The 17,935-nt window shown below is 46.3% G+C and overlaps 1 protein-coding gene across 1 annotated transcript in view; it reads right to left on the minus strand.

Moving 5' to 3' along the window:
- Positions 1-17,935, minus strand: part of Fam227a (family with sequence similarity 227 member A) — a 60,391-nt gene that overhangs the window by 18,390 nt on the left and 24,066 nt on the right. Inside the window, exons 8-11 of the mRNA XM_045153738.1 lie at positions 15,304-15,427; positions 12,572-12,679; positions 11,166-11,245; positions 1,409-1,493 (exon numbers count right to left, since the gene is read on the minus strand). Of these exons, the coding sequence (XP_045009673.1) occupies positions 1,409-1,493; positions 11,166-11,245; positions 12,572-12,679; positions 15,304-15,427 (397 nt within the window). The remainder of the gene's footprint in view (positions 1-1,408; positions 1,494-11,165; positions 11,246-12,571; positions 12,680-15,303; positions 15,428-17,935) is intronic.

Below are 17,935 nucleotides of genomic sequence, written 5' to 3' on the forward strand. Positions count from 1 at the left end.
TCAGAAATTTTAAAGAATTTCTTTCTTTCTTTTTTGTTTTTCGAGGTAGGGTCTCACTGTAGCTTAGGCTGACCTGGAATTCACTATGTCGTCTCACGATAACCTTGATCTCATGGCGATCCTCCTACCTCTGCCTCCCAAGTGCCTGGATCAAAGGCGTTCACCACCATGCCTGGCTTCAGAATTATTTATTTTTGTGCATGTGCGTGTTATGTGTGAGTGCAGGTGCATGTAAACCATACATGTGTGGAGGTCAGAGGACACTTTTTGGGTCAGTCCCTGCCTATCCACCTCACTTGAGTCAGGGGTTTCACTCTGGATTTTCACTCTACTGTTCTTTGCTGCACTCGCCATGAGCTTCCAGGAAATTCTCCTATCTCAGTCTCCCATCTCAGCAGCAGTTTGCTTGGATTACAGAGGCCCACCACAGCTTCTGATCTTTTCCATGGGGTCTGGGAATCAAAACTGGGTACTCCACATTGAGCTGAGAGCGCTTTATCCACTGAGCCCTAGTAGAACTTTTCTGGGGTCACCTTGCAGAGCCTGGAGTGACGGTGAAGAGGAGTCAGACCACGGTGTGACCAGTGCTGCTTCTCCTACACAGCTCTTACCTCCTGCCCGGTTCTGCCTCTTTTTCAGTCTTAAACTTCTGCCTTCCCACTACGAGCACACTGAAAATTGGAAGTCCTTTCCTGGCCTCCCACCATTACTTTTCAATTTGCTTTCCAGGGTAAGTGGCTGGACTCAATTCTTAGGACCTACCCAGAGTCAGATCTCTGGCCAAGGACTACGGTAACAAACCATTAGCTCCACATCTAGGGGGAAAGAAAGAAAGAAAGAATCCTTCAAGAGTGAAGACAAAAGTCAGACAGAGGGAAAGGAAGAAAATTCATTCTCAGCAGGCTCACTCTAGTGAAGTGCTAAAGGAAGTTCTATTTTCAGGTGTGTGTGGGAGAACGATACCAGAAGTAAACTCAGAATTTTACGAATTAAGAAAAATGCAACCGAATTTGGAAATATCTGGCTATGTGTAATAATTAATTAATTAATAATTAATAATTATGCGTGTGGGTGCACTTATGTGCTGAGGCACTTTAGTTCCAGCTCAAGAAAGGCTGGTTCCCAGGTGCAGGAGCAGCAGTCACGCCTTAGGTCTGCATGCTTCTGGAGCCAGCAGGCTTTCTTCCCCACACACAGCTCTGTGCTGACCTCTTCCTCGCAGACGTGGCACTCGGTGCTCATGGAACCCCAACGATAACGTGTCCTCTCCCAGCCGCTGCTCAGTGCCAAGGTTCAGGTGAGAAGCCCAAGGAAGGGTGAAAAGCAAGTTGTGTTCAAATGAACACAGGGCTTTAGAGAGAATAACCAAGTCAAAAGCTAGCATTTCCATTTGCAATGGTCAACATACCTTTCACACCGTGATAATATGAGCCTTCTTCTGTATTCAACTTGCCTGAAGGGACCTTCTCATTGGCTGAATTTGGAACAAAAGACTTCAGAGAAAATTTTAAAAAGATTAGCCAAACTGATGAGCACAGCTGTGTCACACTGTTCTCAACAAAGGTACATGGGGGAGCAGGCATTCCAGGTTGGCTTTAAAATCCAGGAGTAGGGCTGGAGAGATGGCTTAGCAGTTAAGCGCTTGCCTGTGAAGCCTAAGGACCCCGGTTCGAGGCTCAATTCCCCAGGACCCACGTTAGCCAGATGCATAAGGGGGCGCACACATCTGGAGTTCATTTGCAGTGGCTGGAAGCCCTGGCGTGACCATTCTCTCTCTCTCTCTCCTCCTCTTCTCTGTCTGTCACTCTCAAATAAATAAGTAAAAATAAACAAAAATTGTTTAAATCCAGGAGCGTGTCAGAGAGAAGGCACCCGAGTAGAAAACCTAGGGGGCTGGACTGGAGAGGTGGCTCAGTGGTTAGCAGTGTTTGCTGCTTAACCATGGCCAAGAGGCTGTCAAGTACAGCTCTCCAGACTCATATGAAAAGCTGAGTGTGGCCGTACATGTCTGTAACCAGAATCAGTAGAGCTCACGGATAGAAAGCAACTCTGGGCTGAGGCACAGACTCCATCTCAGGGAAATACACAGATGAGAGATAAGAGGACACCTGATATTCTTTTTTGGCCTCTGCAAGCGAGTACATGGGATGTGCCCATCTGTACTTGCACGTTCATATGCCACAAATCACACTCTACACAAACACACACACAGATGCAAAAAAAAAAAAAAAGGAGGGCTGTAGAGATGGCTTAGCAGTTAAGGCACTTGCCTATAAAACCTCAGGACCCAGGTTAAATTCCCCAGGACCCATATAAGCCAGATGCACAAGGTGGTACATGCATCTGAAGTTCATTCACAGTGGCTAAATCACTGTCTCTCACCCATTGTCTCTCTATATACTTCTCTCTCTTTCAAACAAACAAATAAAAATAAAAAAAAAAAAAAGGAAGGAAGAAAGAAAAAACCTAACAACAAGGGGCTGAGGACACAGGCAAAGTGGGATGCAGACCCAACTGTCACACAGCAGTTGGGGATCATGGGAAGTCACAGAACCTCTCTGTTGCCTGGGGTTCCTTAAGGACAAACTCACCTACCACATGTGACGTGTCTGATGGCTCATGGAAGTGCTACAAGACCACTGCCCTCACTCATGGTATAGTCACACACTGTGTCACCTTCATAACTGTTTCTTTGACCAATACTACTGTGCCTGGCATTGGGCAGTTACTGAAACGTAGTCCCTGCCGTGAGGCACTCACGGACTAGCAGGAGAGAGAAGAGCAAACACACAAGTGCACCAGGGTATGGAAACTACCCCATTTATCAAAGAAAGAATATACATTAAGATTACATTTTGATGTCAGCGACACAGGCTAAAGTCATCGTGACTCAAACTAGATAGAAACTGTTCTCCCTCAAGCTGAGGAGAGATGACCAGTCAGTAAAGAGCTCACCACACAAACATGGAGGATCTGAGTGTGGATCTCCAATGCCCACACAAATGCAATGCCAGGTGAGCAAGGCAGCCTGCCTGTAACCCAAGCATTCAGGAGGCAGAGGCAGGGGAACCCTGGGCAAGATGGCTAGCTAGACCACCTGAACTGGCAAGCTCTGGGTTGAAATTTTTGCCTTTCTAAGCCTGGGTTATCTCAGCATTAATTTTTTCCAGTTCTATCACTTTCCCGAAATTTTCGTAACTTCCACTTTACAGCAGAGTAAAACTCCATTGTCTATATGTTTACCATATTTTCATTATCTGGTCAGCAGCTGATGGAATCCAGATTGATTCCATTTCATGGTTATTGTGAACAGAGCAGCAATGAACATGGATGAATAAATTCTGTCACACAAGATTTAAGGAAGGCTCCCAGAAACTGCCACATGGCACATCATTGTGTGTGTCATTGACTAGGAGCACAGTTATGTGAACCTTCACAGATATAGGGGAGGCTAGGAATTATCTTTTTTTGTGGCCGAGCACATGCCCAGCAATAAATCAGAGGTTCCTTGTTCATAGATACCAAGGACAGCAGGGATTGGGGAACAAGTGTCTGCGTAGCAGTAGTGGGAGCGCATCATGGAACGCCAGAAGCAGGGAGCGCTGGATCCTGTCTGGGGAGAGTGGGAGGGCTTCCAAGGAAGGAAGACACTTTCATTCTGTCCTTAAGCATGTGTAGGAGTTTGTCAATGTGGAACAGATGGCAGACCCGCAGTCCACCAGCATGGAGCTGCTTTTATGTAGACGTGACACTTGAATGGGCAGGAGAAAGATAAGAGGCCTTCCCCTCCCTGGTGGGGCTGGCTGTCCAGCAGCTACTGATCTGTACAGTTCCTGGGCTTTGAAAGAAACACTCCCAGAGCTCTGAGGGCATCAGAGGCCCAGAGAGAGGGTCAGCAGAGAGGAAAGTAATCAAGGTGGACGAGGTGGGCCTCCTCTTGGTGGAAGTGCTCAAGAATGGATGAACGTAAACAGAAGGTCAGATTGACGGTCTCCATTCCAGCTCTGTGGCCTAGGGCAACTCACTCACTTCTCTATTCCTTCTTTTGTCAAATAAAGGGGATAGTAAGCACATAAAAGAAAACTAGCCACGGTGGACTCTGAGAAGACCAGCCCTTCCACCTGCTGAGAAGTTTCCCATCCAGATTTCCACACTGTAGCCAGCCACTGCCATTACTGTTAGGAATGGGGTGAAGGAAGACTGCCCACCAGGGCATAGAGTTGGGTCCTTCTGCCCCACTGACCTCTCTATCACTCAGATTTGGCCTGCTGAGGGCTGCAGTGTGATGGGGACAGTGGCAGGGGAGCCTGTTTAGAGGTGATATGAAATACAATCTGAAGCGCTGAGGAATGCCAGGGTGGTGTGCCTGGGCAGACCCATTGCTAGCAGGTGTGAGCTAGAGTAGCTGGGGTCTTCACTACTGATTACGCTGACTATACCATGCACTGGGTCTTGGAAAGATTCTGGTTATAGCTGGAGAAAATTTTGGGGTACGATTAGACAATGATCAATGGAATATCACAACCTTGGTCAGGTAGGAACAGGGAGGCTCAGATTTGCTTGAAGCTGTGTACTGGTAGGTGGTCCACCAACCCTAGTATGTTTCTAGTGAGGCCATTCCCTCTCATTCCCAAAATCTGGTCTTGTATAGTTACCCATCTGACACCTCCATTGAATCTCTCACATGCACTCAGAGTTAGTTACGTTCCCACACAGGAATGATAAGTCTTATCTCGGTACAGAAAGCCAGGAATCCCAGTCCTCAGGAGGCCAAGGTAGGAGGATTGAATCTCTCACATGCACTCAGAGTTAGTCTCTCTCTCCGCTTATAAATATATTTTTTTAAATAAAAACCATGCTGGGCATGGTGGTGTACATCTTTAGTCCCAGCACTTGGGAGGCAGAGGTAAAAGGATCACTGTGAATTTGAAGCCAGTCTGAGACTACATAGTGAATTCCAGGTTAGCCTGGACTAGAACAAGGCACTACCTCAAAAAAAGAAGAAAACAAAAAAAGGCTGGAGAGATGGCTCTGCAGTTAAGGCACTTGGCTACAAGACTAAAGAAGTCTAAAGACCTGCGTTCAATTCCCCAGTGCTCACATAACGCCAGATGCACAATGGTGCATGCATCTGTAGTTCATTTGCAGCAGCTGGAGCCCTGGCACACCCATTCTCTCTGTCTCTCTCTGCTTGGAAATAAAAAGTAAAAAATAAAACTATCTTGTTAAAAAAAAATTAAAAGGGGGCTGGAGAGATGGCTTAGTGGTTAAGACACTTGCCTGTGAAGCCTAAGGACCCAGGTTCAATTCCCTGCTACCCATGTAAGCCAGATGCACATGGTGACACATGCGTCTGGAGTTTATTTGCAGTGGCTGAAGGCCCTGGTGTACCCATTCTCTCTCTATCTGCCTCTTTCTCTGTCAAATAAATACATTAAAATATTAAAGAAAATTAAAGGACTGGAGTAATGGCTTAATAGTTAAGGCGCTTGACTGCAAAGCCAAAGGACTCAGGTTTGATTCTCCAGGACCCATGTAAGCCAAATGCACAAGGTGGCACATGGGTCTGGAATTTGTTTGCAGTGCCTGGAGGCCCTGGTGTGTCATTCTCTTTCTCTATCTGCCTCTCTCTCTCTCAAATAAATAAACATAAAATTTTTTTTTTAATTAGCGGATAAAAGAAAAACAAAAGGCCTAAGTAAGACGTGTCTCCCTCCTTTAATGGGTCGTCATGGCACCTAAACTGCGTCTGTGCTCCTTCCTTCCCACGACCTCCCAGTTCTGCGGTGGTAGCCTGACTACACCCCTGAGCTTGACTCCTGTCTCTCCTGCCCTCTCTCATGAGGTTCACTGGTCTTCTTGCTGTTCCTTGAATAGCTCGAGGTCTTGCACAGGCCTAGAAGCAGCTTCCATTCATTCTTCCAATGGTAAGTCCTCATCCTTTGGTTCTCGGCTCAACCGTCACCTTCTGAGGCTGTCATTTGTTACACGTGTGCTCTTCCTTCCCATTCCCTGTCCCAGCTTCCTTTGAGGCTAAGGTGCAGACATCTTACCTACTGCTGTGGTTTGCACGTAAAATGTTCCCCATAGGCTGATGCATTCGAGCATTTGGGTTCACAGCTGGTGGTGCTGCTCGGGAAGGCTGTGAAACCTCCAGGAGGTGGAGCCTTGCTGCAGGCTTTGCATCACTGAGGGTAGGAAGGAGGCCTTAAAGTTACACAGCCTGGCCCTGCTTCCTCTTTGTCCTCTGCTTCCTGACTCTGGCTGCAATGTGATGAAATGGCCTGCCTTACCCCACCATGCTTGAATGTATGCCCTCAAAACTGTAAGCCAGAACAAACCCTGTCTCTCTTTAAGTTGCTTCTAGTCAGGTATTTATTCACAGCAACAAGAAAGTCACCGAGACACACAGGCTTTCTGTGATGTGCCTGAGACATACAAAAGGGCAATGTGAGCGTCAGGCACTGTTGCAGATTTGGTTTTCGGGGAGATGATGACAGAAGCAGAGCAGAGCTTTCAGCAGCATGTGTGCACAGGAGCAGGCCTGGGTGGGGTGGGCACGCTTTGAGCCTCTTGGTTGACTGTGTGGTCTCGGAGCTGAGGTCTGGCCCTTAGAGGAAAGCTGCCCTCCGCTCACATCCTTCAGAGCTTTTCTTTCTGCTGAGAGTGGCTGGAGTAGATTCTGTTGCTGGCAAACAGGAACCCTACTAACAATGCCTCTTTCTAGAATCTACCTTGCACACTTCTTTCAGATGTATTAATCGAATGGATGACTCAGTCTCTAACCAGCAGAAGCTGTAATATACAGTTGTGCCTCACAACAGAAGCCAGATATACTACACTCTCCAACACTCACACAAGACCAGGGAAGCAGGCAGGAGAGTCTTAGGAAAACCTCACTCAGTCTCCTGAATCTGGACACCAGGTGGACTGTTGCTACGGTAAAGCCTGGTTTGAACACAGCCAGCTATTTCGCTGAGCAGATGGGAAACTGCATATGCTCATGACGACAGAAGCTCTGTTCCACCTCTGAATTCAATCACTCCCTCCATTCCTGGTTTGCCATTAAAATTTTAGCTCCTTTCAAGGTTCCAGTTTTGATTATTTCTATTTTCAGGACAGAAGATGGAATTTCTCAGCTGCGTTTTTAAAACAACTATCGGAAGACTTTATGCAATTCAGTACAAAGAAAATTCATTTGTTTTGGGTCTGTGACAGGCAGCGCCCAAACACTGAATAATATTTTGATGTTGGTCCCTGAGAGACAGCTGTCCGTCAGCAGCACCTGCTCCTCCTGTGCTCTGTGGGACTGACATTTGTAGAGTGCCCTCATCTGCTCAGCACAGAGCTAAGAGCTTATGCAGATGATCGCATGAAGTCTGGAAATCTCTGTGGAGTGCCTTCTTGGTGCTAGGCCAAGAAGAAGAAGAGAGGAAGAAGCTGGTTGATGGAAGAAACTGACCTTGCACTCTAGAGTTTTCTTGCTAGTAGAAGGAGGGCTCCATGCAATATGTAAACCCACAGGGAGAACTGCAGGTCGTAAGGGCCCTCCAGAGAATGAAAGCGGGTTAGGTGGCAACACAGAGGTCTATTGTCCTTGTGCTGAGGTCAAACCTAATGCTGCATGCCCTAAGGTGAAACCTTGTCCCCTGTAGCCAACCAGGGCCACACTGTCTCAAATGGCATCAGGCCTCAAAGACCATCTATTAATGCAGCATGGGCCGGAGAGATGGTTCAATGGTTAAGTGCTCTCCCTGTGCAAGCATGAGGGTTGAGGGACCCTAAGCCACCAGAGGTCAAATCTACAGATCCCACTAACAGCTGGGCATGGCCTATAACCTAGTCCCACAAAGGGCAGCAGAAACCAGGGAATTACTTGGGCTCACAAGTATTAGTAGGAGACTCATATCAGTAAGAGACTGGTTCAAATAAGAACTGATGAAGAGGATGGAGAGATGGCTCAGCTGTTGAGGCGCTTGCCTGAAAGCCTAATGACTGCACTTCAGTCCCCCAATACCCATGCAAAGCCAGAAGCACAAAGTAGCGCGTGGGTCTGCAGTTCGTTTGCAGTGGTTACAGGCCCTGGCATGCCCATTCTCTCTGCCTCCCTTCCTCCCTCTCTCTCTTCTGAGTGTGGTGATGCATGCCTTTCATTCTACATATTAAGTTCAAGGCCAGCATGGATTATGTGAAGCCATCTCAAAATGAAAAACAAGCAAGCAAACAAGCAAAAAGGAACTAGTAGAAGAGCTATGGAGCACAAGAAGAGGAAAGAAAGGAAGCATGCAGGAATGCTGAGGCTGGGGAGGTAGTCAGTGGTTAAAGGTGTACTGCGACCCCAGTGCACCTATGAAAATGGGAGGCAGAATCAGGAGAATCCCGAGCTCACAGCTAGACTGGTGCATATAAAGTGGCAAATGATGATGATGATGATGATGAAGGAAATCCTGTCTGAAGCAAAATGTTACTTGGGTATCAGAAGTAGGGATGTTGACCAAGAACTTCAAGATTAGTATGGCCCTGGGGTGCTGGGAAAGAAAAGGGTATGAGCATGCCCCCTCCAGGTGGGGTCAATTAAACCAGCTTTGTGAAAGCAAGGAGCTCAGAAGAGCCCCCATGCCCGGGATGTGACACATGGTATATAGCACTTGCCTAGCATACACAATGTCCGGGTTCAATCCCCAGCACACAGAGAGAGACAGAGAGAGAGATCACTTGTAAATACATCACTTGACCCTAGGATTATTCTGAGCAGAAGGCAACTGAGCAGCAGCAGTGGCAGGAAGAGCTTGCTCTCCTCCCCGTCCCACTTCAAAGCAAGGTGTGGGTTTCCCCCAGTAAAGGTGTCCCTCTTCCCCTTCCTGCTCTGGTACCAAAGGTGGGAGACAACCCTCTTGGGAGATAAAACCAACTTGAATCTGCACAGACAATGCTTGCTGAAGCCACCTGTGTCTTCCATTTGTTCTCCCCATGCACTTACCTTCCCACAACTTACCATCCCTGGAGGCCCAAACCCCTTTTCCTTTGTCTCCAAAATTTAGCAAATCCTTAAAAGTGGTGTATGAGCAAAGAGGTTTAAAAGCTTAGATGAGGTTTTCACTTCTTTTCTGTGCCATATAAAAGTACGAATTAATTATAATAAAATTGGAATACCTTTTCTGTCTTTTTAACAATTTCATTTGCAGGGTCCCAAATACAAAAACCTAAGAGGGTAGAAGCAAGTCTTTTTTTTTGTTTTTCCTCTCCTATACAAGAGTCTGAACAGCAATGGATGAATATGTAATTCCTAGTTAGTGGCTGGCAACTTTCCTTCTGCATAGAGCAGTAAATATTCACCACTGCAGGCCACACGGCCTCTGCTGCAAACACTCGGCTCTGCCTCTTCAGCGCCAAGGCCGCTGTGGGCCGTAGCAGATGAACGGCCACGGCAAGCAAGAGGCCTGACTCATTCTTGTCAGGCTTCCCTGGACGCTTTTTTTTTAAGCTTCATGACTGTGATTTGTGGCATTTGGCTAACCACATGCTAGCAGGGTGACTTGCATTAGGGAGGAGACGCTGACAATAGCAATGGCCCTGGTGATGGAAGCTTACCTGGAACATGAGAAAAGTTAGGCACAGAGGCCCCAAAGACAGAAAAGATGGTGTGCATGAGAGAGGACTTGAAAGAGTACCCCTGTGGGATGGGGAGAGATAGGACTGAGCCAAGAGGTAGGACTCTGCGCGTCAGTGTACCCTGAAGCAGAAGGAGCTTTCTCAGGTGTGAAAGGTGTGTGTGTGTGTGTGTGTGTAAAAGCCAAAGGTTGAGGCTGGAGTGATGGCTTAGTGGTTAAGACATTTTTTGGTAAAGCCTAAGGACACAGGTTCGATTCCCCAGTACCCATGTAAGCCAGATGCACAATGTGGCACATGCATGTGTAGTTCATTTGCAGTGACTTGAGGCCCTGGCATGCCCATATGCTATCTGCCTCTCTGTCTCTCTCTCTCTAATAAAGAAAATATTTGTTAATATTTTATTTTTGTTCATTTATTTGAGAGAGAGATACAGAAATAGGCAGGTAGAGAGAGAGAGAATGGCTATGCCAGGGCCTCTAGCTACTGCAAACGAACTCCAGATGCATGCACCCCCTTGTGCATTTGGCTTATGTGAGTCCTGGGGAGTTGAGCCTGGGTCCTTTGGCTTTGCAGGCAAGTGCTTTAACTGCTAAGCCATCTCTCCAGCCCAAATAAAATATTTTTAAAAGCCAAAGGTTAATGTTGGGTATATGCCTTAGTCACTCTCCACCTTATTTTCTGAGAACATCTTTCACTGAACTTGGAACTCACCTATCTGGCTGGACTAGCCTGCCAGTCAGCACCAAGGATCCTCTGTCTCTGCCCCTCCAGAGCTGAAAATGTAGGTACTCACACCCATGCCCAGCTACGTAGGTATGGGGATCTAAACTCAGGTCCTTGTGCTTATACTACAAACACTTTAGCAGCTGAGCCATCTCCTCAGCCCTGGAAGGTGTTTTATATGTTTTATATCTGTGCTGAGGGCTGGTGGCTTAGCTCAGCAGTAGTAGTGTTCTTGCCCAGTAATGATTAAGGAAGGCTCTGGGTGCAATAATGAGCACTATGCAAAAAAAAAAAAAAAAAAAACAGTTCTTCATCTTTGGGCTGAAAAGAAGTGCTGGGGAAAAGGAGAAGGACATACTAAACTGGGATGGGTGATCGATGTAGCCTTGCACTTCAAAAAGGTCACAGAGGTACTCAAGACCCTGAGGGAGGCCTATTAGGATCCTACTGTAGCAAGGCTGGTGGGAGTGGAAGGGCAATGGCAGTTGGGTATGGAAGGCACATTGAAGGGAAATCAAGAGAGAGAGAGAGAAAGGAGTGGCTGTTAGGGAGGACTGCCAGGCTGGGTGACCACAGGGACTCATGGGAAGAAGGAAAGCATCTCGGGCTGCAGCCCGAACTAGCAGGCTGAGTCCGCTCCTCTCCTGTATTCTCCTTGGTAGGTGACCTGGGGTTTACCAGGGTCCCTCTCTGAGAAGATGGAGTAGAATGGGACAGGGGTGCAGAGATGGACCAGCCACAGACCACTGATGCTCCAAAACCCCCAGGTTTTCTGTAGCTTTGGGGTTCTGCAGAGTTCAGGGTTCAGACCTGTGCCCACCCCCACTTACTTGAAGCTGGTGGGCTTTCTTGCTCTGGTCCTGCTTCGGAGTGGAGGCTTGCTTACAAGTGAAGATGGAAAATGTTTTTCCTGGGGAAGGGAAAGCTCATCTTTGGTGGCTGGCCATGGGATGTAAGACGGCAGCATGGGAATTTTGAGATGCCCCTCAAGGAGGCAGGACGGCAGACAGGAGCATGCCCAGAACCAGAACTGGCTCAGCTGAACAAGGGCCTCGCTGTTACTCCACCTGTTAACCGCTGGTTCTGGGCGTACTACCCACCGCTCTGAGCTTGTGAGGAACAACATTTTTTTTTTTTTTTTGCTTTTATTTTTGTTTTTCTGACAGGGTTTCACTATGCAGCATAGGCCAGTCTTGAACTTTTTGTTTTATTTTTACTTTTGCTTTTGCTTTTTTGAGATCTCACTATGTAGCCCTAGCTGGCCTGAAACTATGTAAACCAGATTGGTCTCAAACTAGGGTTGATCCTCCTTTCTCTACCTTCCAAGTGCTGGGATGGATAAAATGTTTTCAAAAAAACATCTAGGGGTTGGGGACATGGATCAGCAACTAAGGGTACTTGTTTGCAAAACCTGCCAGCCTGGGTTCAATTCACTAGTGCCCACATAAAGCCATATGCACAAATGGGTACCTATGTCTGGAGTTTGTCTGTAGCATCAAGAGGCCCCGATGCACCCATATTCTCTTTCTTTTAAATAAATAAATACATGAAAAGAAAAAAAATTGATGAAAATCCAGGGCTGATAGCAAGTGTTAGAATGCAAATTCAACATACATAAGGCCTAAGTTCAATCCCCATCACCATCAAAAATAAAGGAGAAATGTGGAAAAAGAAAATATACATGGCTGATAGGAGTATGGAAGAATATAAAGATCCAGTAAAGCATGCTGGAACATGCAGACCTGGTAGAGTAAAGAACACGGAGAGGAGACAGAGTGCAGTATAATGCACACACAAGAGTTTACTAGAACATGCAGACCTGGTAGAGTAAAGAACACGGAGAGCAGACAGAGTGCAGTAGAATGCACAGACAAGAGTTTACTAGAACATGCAGACCTGGTAGAGTAAAGAACACGGAGAGCAGACAGAGTGCAGTAGAATGTACAGACAAGAGGACTTGTTTTGTCCTCTTACAGTGCTGGAGATGGAGCCCAATTACCAAGTGATGCTCTGCCACTGAGCTAAACTCCAGCCCTTCTACTGTACAATATAAAATTCCACTCCCCACCTCTAACAATTACTCTATTTGTACTCTACCTTGGAGGCTACTTTGGGGGTCTATTAGAGAACCTGGATGGGAACATTGGTATCCTGGTACTCCTGCTTCAGTTAGATGCCAGTTGGGTATGTTAGGGTAGAGGGGGCAGAGTGCATGTTTCCACAGCTGGGATCTTACCTTTTATGAATTGTTTTCTCTGTAATATTAATTCTTCTGTCCGGAACCTCTCTGGATCCAGTTCTGAGTAGTCCCAAGAGTTATAACTCTGTGGGCAAGGGTACGTCCCTAAGAGAAGCCAAGAGTGGTAATGGGCACTTCTGCCAATGAGAATAGAGCAGGGTAGAGAGACAGAGGCCTAGCATCCTCTGCTACGTCTAGGAAGTGTGAGACCCAGTACTACCCCCCCCCCAAGGGGCCTATAGCCTTGGGCAAGTCACTTCCTTTAAAAGATGTTGGTTTTTACATCTGAGAAATAGGGATACTGTCACCTGCTCTGCCATCTAATGATTACTGTGACTGATTCCAGGACACGTTTTCTGGCCTGTCCCCCTTATTCTTGCTGGACCATGAGTTCCATGGGGGAGGAGCTCCCTCCTGTACCCCCAGTGCTCCCAACTGGACCAGCTGGGTAGGATGTAGGTGCTTAGTAAAGGTCTGTTCAACAGGGTGCCAGAACCAGGTTCTCCCTATGCATGTGGAGGTGCTGCTTCCAAGGACTACTTGGGAAATTTGAGCTGCTGTGCACTGCTGCTGCCTCTGCTGGACAAGGTGAATGGACGGGGGCTCTTTCTGGGCATGCGCGGATGGACAGAAACAAAGAGCAACAAAAAGAGGCTCAAAAAGGTATTGCTATGGTGCCACAGTGATCAAAGACTAGCTGTGGAGTGGGCAAAACCTAACCCCGTGGTTTGCCCTTAAACTTCTTTGACCCTCTCTGTTCAGAGGATTGAACAGGTTTGGCAAGAAGAGTTTACACAGCAGGTCTGAAGCTGCTGGACTTAGGCCCGCAAGGCTGGCAACCAGTCCTGCTGACACAGGCTGTCTACACACAGCGTGGCCTAGCTGAGCACCGGATTTCCTGGAACTGTCACACCTGATACACAGAGATGTCTCCATGGTGACTCCAAATGCAAACCTGTGCCACTGCATCTCTGAAGGCGTCCCTAGGCAGACATGACACACAGTGGCTACATCTTCCTGGCCGGGGGACGAGCAGGCACTGTGTGGCTCTAGGGGAGGGAGGGTGTGAGCACAGGGCAACCCGCACATGGACTCCTGCACCCTGCATCCTTGCCCTGGGGTCCAGCAGCGCTTCCTCATTGCACCCCTATTCGAGCTCAACCCTGGAGACATTCTATGTGAGCTCCTAATCTTGGAGGCCCCTCAATATGACAAGAAATGTAGAAGTTGCTTATTTAATGCAGTATCTAGTCCACAGGAACCTTGTAATAAGTTCTAGCTTTAAAGATTATTTAGGGTTGAAGAGATTACTCAGTGGTTAAGGTGCTTGCCTGTGAAGCCTAAGGACACAGGTTTGATTCTCCAGTACCCATGTAAGCCAGATGCACAAAGTGGAGCATGTATCTGGAGTTTGTCTCTGGTAGCTCGAGGCCCTGGCATGCCCATTTTCTCTCTCACATAACTAAGTAAATAAATAAATAAGTATTATAAATATTTATAAAATAAATAAATATTTATTAAAATTTATCTGTGTGTGAGATGATTGATAGATAGAAAGAAGGAATGAGAATGGGCACAACTCTTACTGCTGCAAAGAAATTCTAGACACATGTGCCACTTTATGTGTCTGGCTTTACATGGGTACTAGAGAACTGAACCTAGGCCATCAGGCTTTGCAAGCAAGCGTCTTTAGCCATTGAACATCTCCCCAGACCTAAATGGTAGGTTTTAAATGACCTTAGGAAGGGTGTCAGCTGAGATGGAAGAGATGATGAAGAAGCCAGAAAGCCAGCGCGGAGCAGGCACTGTGAGTACTGGAGGGAGCCACCTGGCTATGCATGTGGAGGTAAAAGGCAGGATAATCAGCAAGTGTGCTGCTCTGGGGTCCAGCAGCCCACCACACATGACAAATAGGACTGTGCCAACACCTGGCATCTTAGGAGAGGACTCCCTGCTCCCTACAGATGTGGCAGGGCACAAAGAGATTAGGGAGTGGTATTTCAAAGCTGTTTTCAAGGAGGTAGGGAAACTCTTAATTCTTGGGGCTCAACCCCATGTTTAACTCATTCTCCCACCCTAATTTTGTGTTATTTATTATTTATAATAAATAATAAGCAGAGAGAGAGAGAAAGAAAGAGAGCATGACACAAAGAATGGGCACACCAGGACCTCTTGCCACTGCAAATGACCTCCAGATGTATGTGCCACTTAGTGCTTGTGGCTTTACATGGGTACTAGGGACTCAAACCCAGGCAATCAGGCTTTGCAAGCAAGCTCATTTAACTGCTGAGCCCTCTCTCCAGGTCCTTTACTCCTATTTTTTTTTTAAATAGGGTCTATCTATGTAGCCCTGGCTAGTCTGGCACTTCCTATGTAGCCCAGATTAGCCTCAAACTTGTACTAATTCTTCTGCCTCACCTCTCAATTGTTAGGATTACAGATGTATACCACTACACCTGGCTTTAACTCTAATTTTTGTTTGTTTTGTTTTGTGAGACAGGATCTTGCTATATAGCCCAGGGTGGCCCTGAACTCCCAAAAATCCTGTCACAAACTACTAAGTGCTAGGATTACAGGCATGTATACCATGCCCAGACTCTTTAGTGATGAGGATAAAAAGGGAAAAAGCCTTGATGGAGGGTGCTATGGCAACCAACAATGCACCTAGGCTTGGCTGGAAAACCATTTGCCCAAACTGCTTTCCCCAGTAGGAAGACTTCCCCTCTCACCTGAAATCCACAGGCTCACGGTGTTACAGATTTCTGCCTTGAACTCATGCGTGTTGAACCAGGACTGAGGGAAGCAGCAGCAGAAGCTGGTGTACAGGGCTTTACTCAGAAGTGAAGGTAACTTCTGGGGGACAGGGATGACCAACAGTGCTCAGTCATTCTCAACACATGTCTCCATTAGTAGCTCCCAAAAGCAATAGCAACTGTTTTGTTTTGTTTTGAGAGAAGGTCCCACTATGCAGCCCAGACTAGACCCAAACTCATGGAAATCATCCTGCCTCAACCTCCTGAGTATGGGCCACCACTCCAGCTTAAAAGGATTCTCAGCCGGGTGTGGTGGCACACGCCTTTAATCCCAGTACTTGGGAGGCGGAGCCACGAGTTCGAGGCCACCCTGAGACTGCTTAGTGAATTCCAGGTCAGCCTGGGCTAGAGTGAGACCCTACCTCAAAAAAAAAAAAAGCCGGGCGTGGTGGCGCACGCCTTTAATCCCAGCACACGGGAGGCAGAGGTAGGAGGATCGCTGTGAGTTCAAGCCCACCCTGAGACTACAGAGTTAATTCCAGGTCAGCCTGGACCAGAGTGAGACCCTACCTCGAAAAAACAAAACAAAAAAAAAGAACACCTCCCTTTCCTGCCCTTCCTCCTTCTCTTCTTACTTTCTCCGCCCCCCCCCCCTTCTTCCCTCTCTTTCTCTGCATGTATGTTAGGCTTTTGAGCTATATCCTAGCTCCCAGTTTTTAATTCCTAGGTGTTACTGTCACTTTTTTTTAAGAGTACACACGTTACTGTCACTTTTTAACGATGGTTGAATTCAAATTATACACTTACATCTGGCTTTATATATTTATTTAATTATTTGAGAGAGAGAGAAAGAGGGGCAGATAGAGATAGAAATAATGAGAAAATGGTGCGCCAGGACCTCCAGCCACTACAAATGAACTCCAGATGTATGTGCCACCTTGTGCATCTGGTTTACATGGGTCCTGGGGAATTGAACAGTGGTCCTTTGACTTTGCAGGCAAGCACCTTAACTGCTAAGTCATTTCTCCAGCCCTGGCTTTATATATTTAATATAATATAGTCACTTATCAAGTTGCTATAAAGTCGTTGGAATTTTTTCCCCAATAGTAACCTTTATAATATTATATTGAGAGATGGCTGGAGAGGCTGCTCAATGGTTAAGGTACTTTCCTGCAAAGCCTAATGACCTGGGTTCAATTCCCCAGTACTCACATATAGCCAGATGCACAAAGTGGCACATGCATTTGGAGTTTGTTTGCAGGGCTAGAGGCACTGTCATGCCCATTCTCTCTCCCTCTTTCTCTCTTTGCAAATAAATACAATACTTTAAAAATATTGCATTGAAGGGAGGAGGATATTTAATAGGTTGATATTGTATATATGTAATTACAATGATTGTAATGGAGAGGTAATATGATGGAGAATGGAATTTCAAGTGGGAAAGTGTGGGGGTGGGGAGGGAGGGAATTACCATGGGATATATTTTATAATCATGGAAAATGTTAATAAAAATTAAAAAAAATAAAAAATAAAAATATTGCATTGAGTGGACATATTAAATTTACTTCAACATCCCTCATCACCAGATATTTTCTTATTACTAAGATGGTGTATTACAAATTATACTGAATTTTTTTTTTCCCCCCACGGTAGGGTTTCACTCTAGCTCAGGCTGACCTGGAATTCAGTATGTAGTCTCAGGGTGGCCTCGAACTAATGACAATCCTCCTACCTCTGCCTCCCAAGTGCTGGAATTAAAGGCATGTGCCACCATGCCCAGCTTTATGTTTTATTTTTAATGCCAGCTCAGTGTTGCACGGACTCAAAATATATGAGTAAATGAATGAACACCATGAATGAAAGCAGCTCCTACTGCACAATAGTTTACAACCACAGAAGATAGTTGTCTTTTTTTTTTTTTTTTTTTTTTTCCAGATACAGTCTCCCTGCATAGCGCATGGTGACCTTGAATTCACAGTCCTCCTGCCTCAATCTCCTGAGGTTACAGGCATGGGCTATCATACTTAGCCAAAAGATAGCTTAGTGATAGTAATTAGAGTTACTCTGATATGTTGTGGGAGAGGTTACTATGTACTGAACAACACAGCAGATACCTTACAAACAGCATCTTGTTTAATCCTGAGAACTTGGAGAAGTATTATTATCTCCATTTTATGAACAACAAAATTGAGGTCCACAAAACCTGGGGTGACACGGCATAATGGCACTTCTCTGACATGTATGTAACCCCTGAACTTGGAGGTTGAGACAGGAGGATTTTTAAGTTCAAGGTAGCCTGGTATGATGTTTTTATTGATTGTCAACTTGACAGAACCTAGAATCACCTGTGAGAAATTATGTAAACTAGGTGAGCCTCTGGGGCATGCTTGTGAGGGATTACCTTAAATTAATTAAAAAGACCCACCCTAACTGGGGGTAGCACCATTCCATGGGCCAGGGTTCTGGACTGTATAAAAAAGATCAAGCTAAGGCTGGAGAAATGGCTTAATGGTTAAGGCACTTGCCTGCAAAACCTAAGGATCCAGGTTTGATTCCCCAGGACCCATATAAACCAGATGCACAAGGTAGCACATACCTCTGGAGTTCA

Source organism: Jaculus jaculus, chromosome 6 (assembly GCF_020740685.1).
Source record: "Jaculus jaculus isolate mJacJac1 chromosome 6, mJacJac1.mat.Y.cur, whole genome shotgun sequence".
Taxonomy (NCBI): Eukaryota; Metazoa; Chordata; class Mammalia; order Rodentia; family Dipodidae; genus Jaculus; species Jaculus jaculus.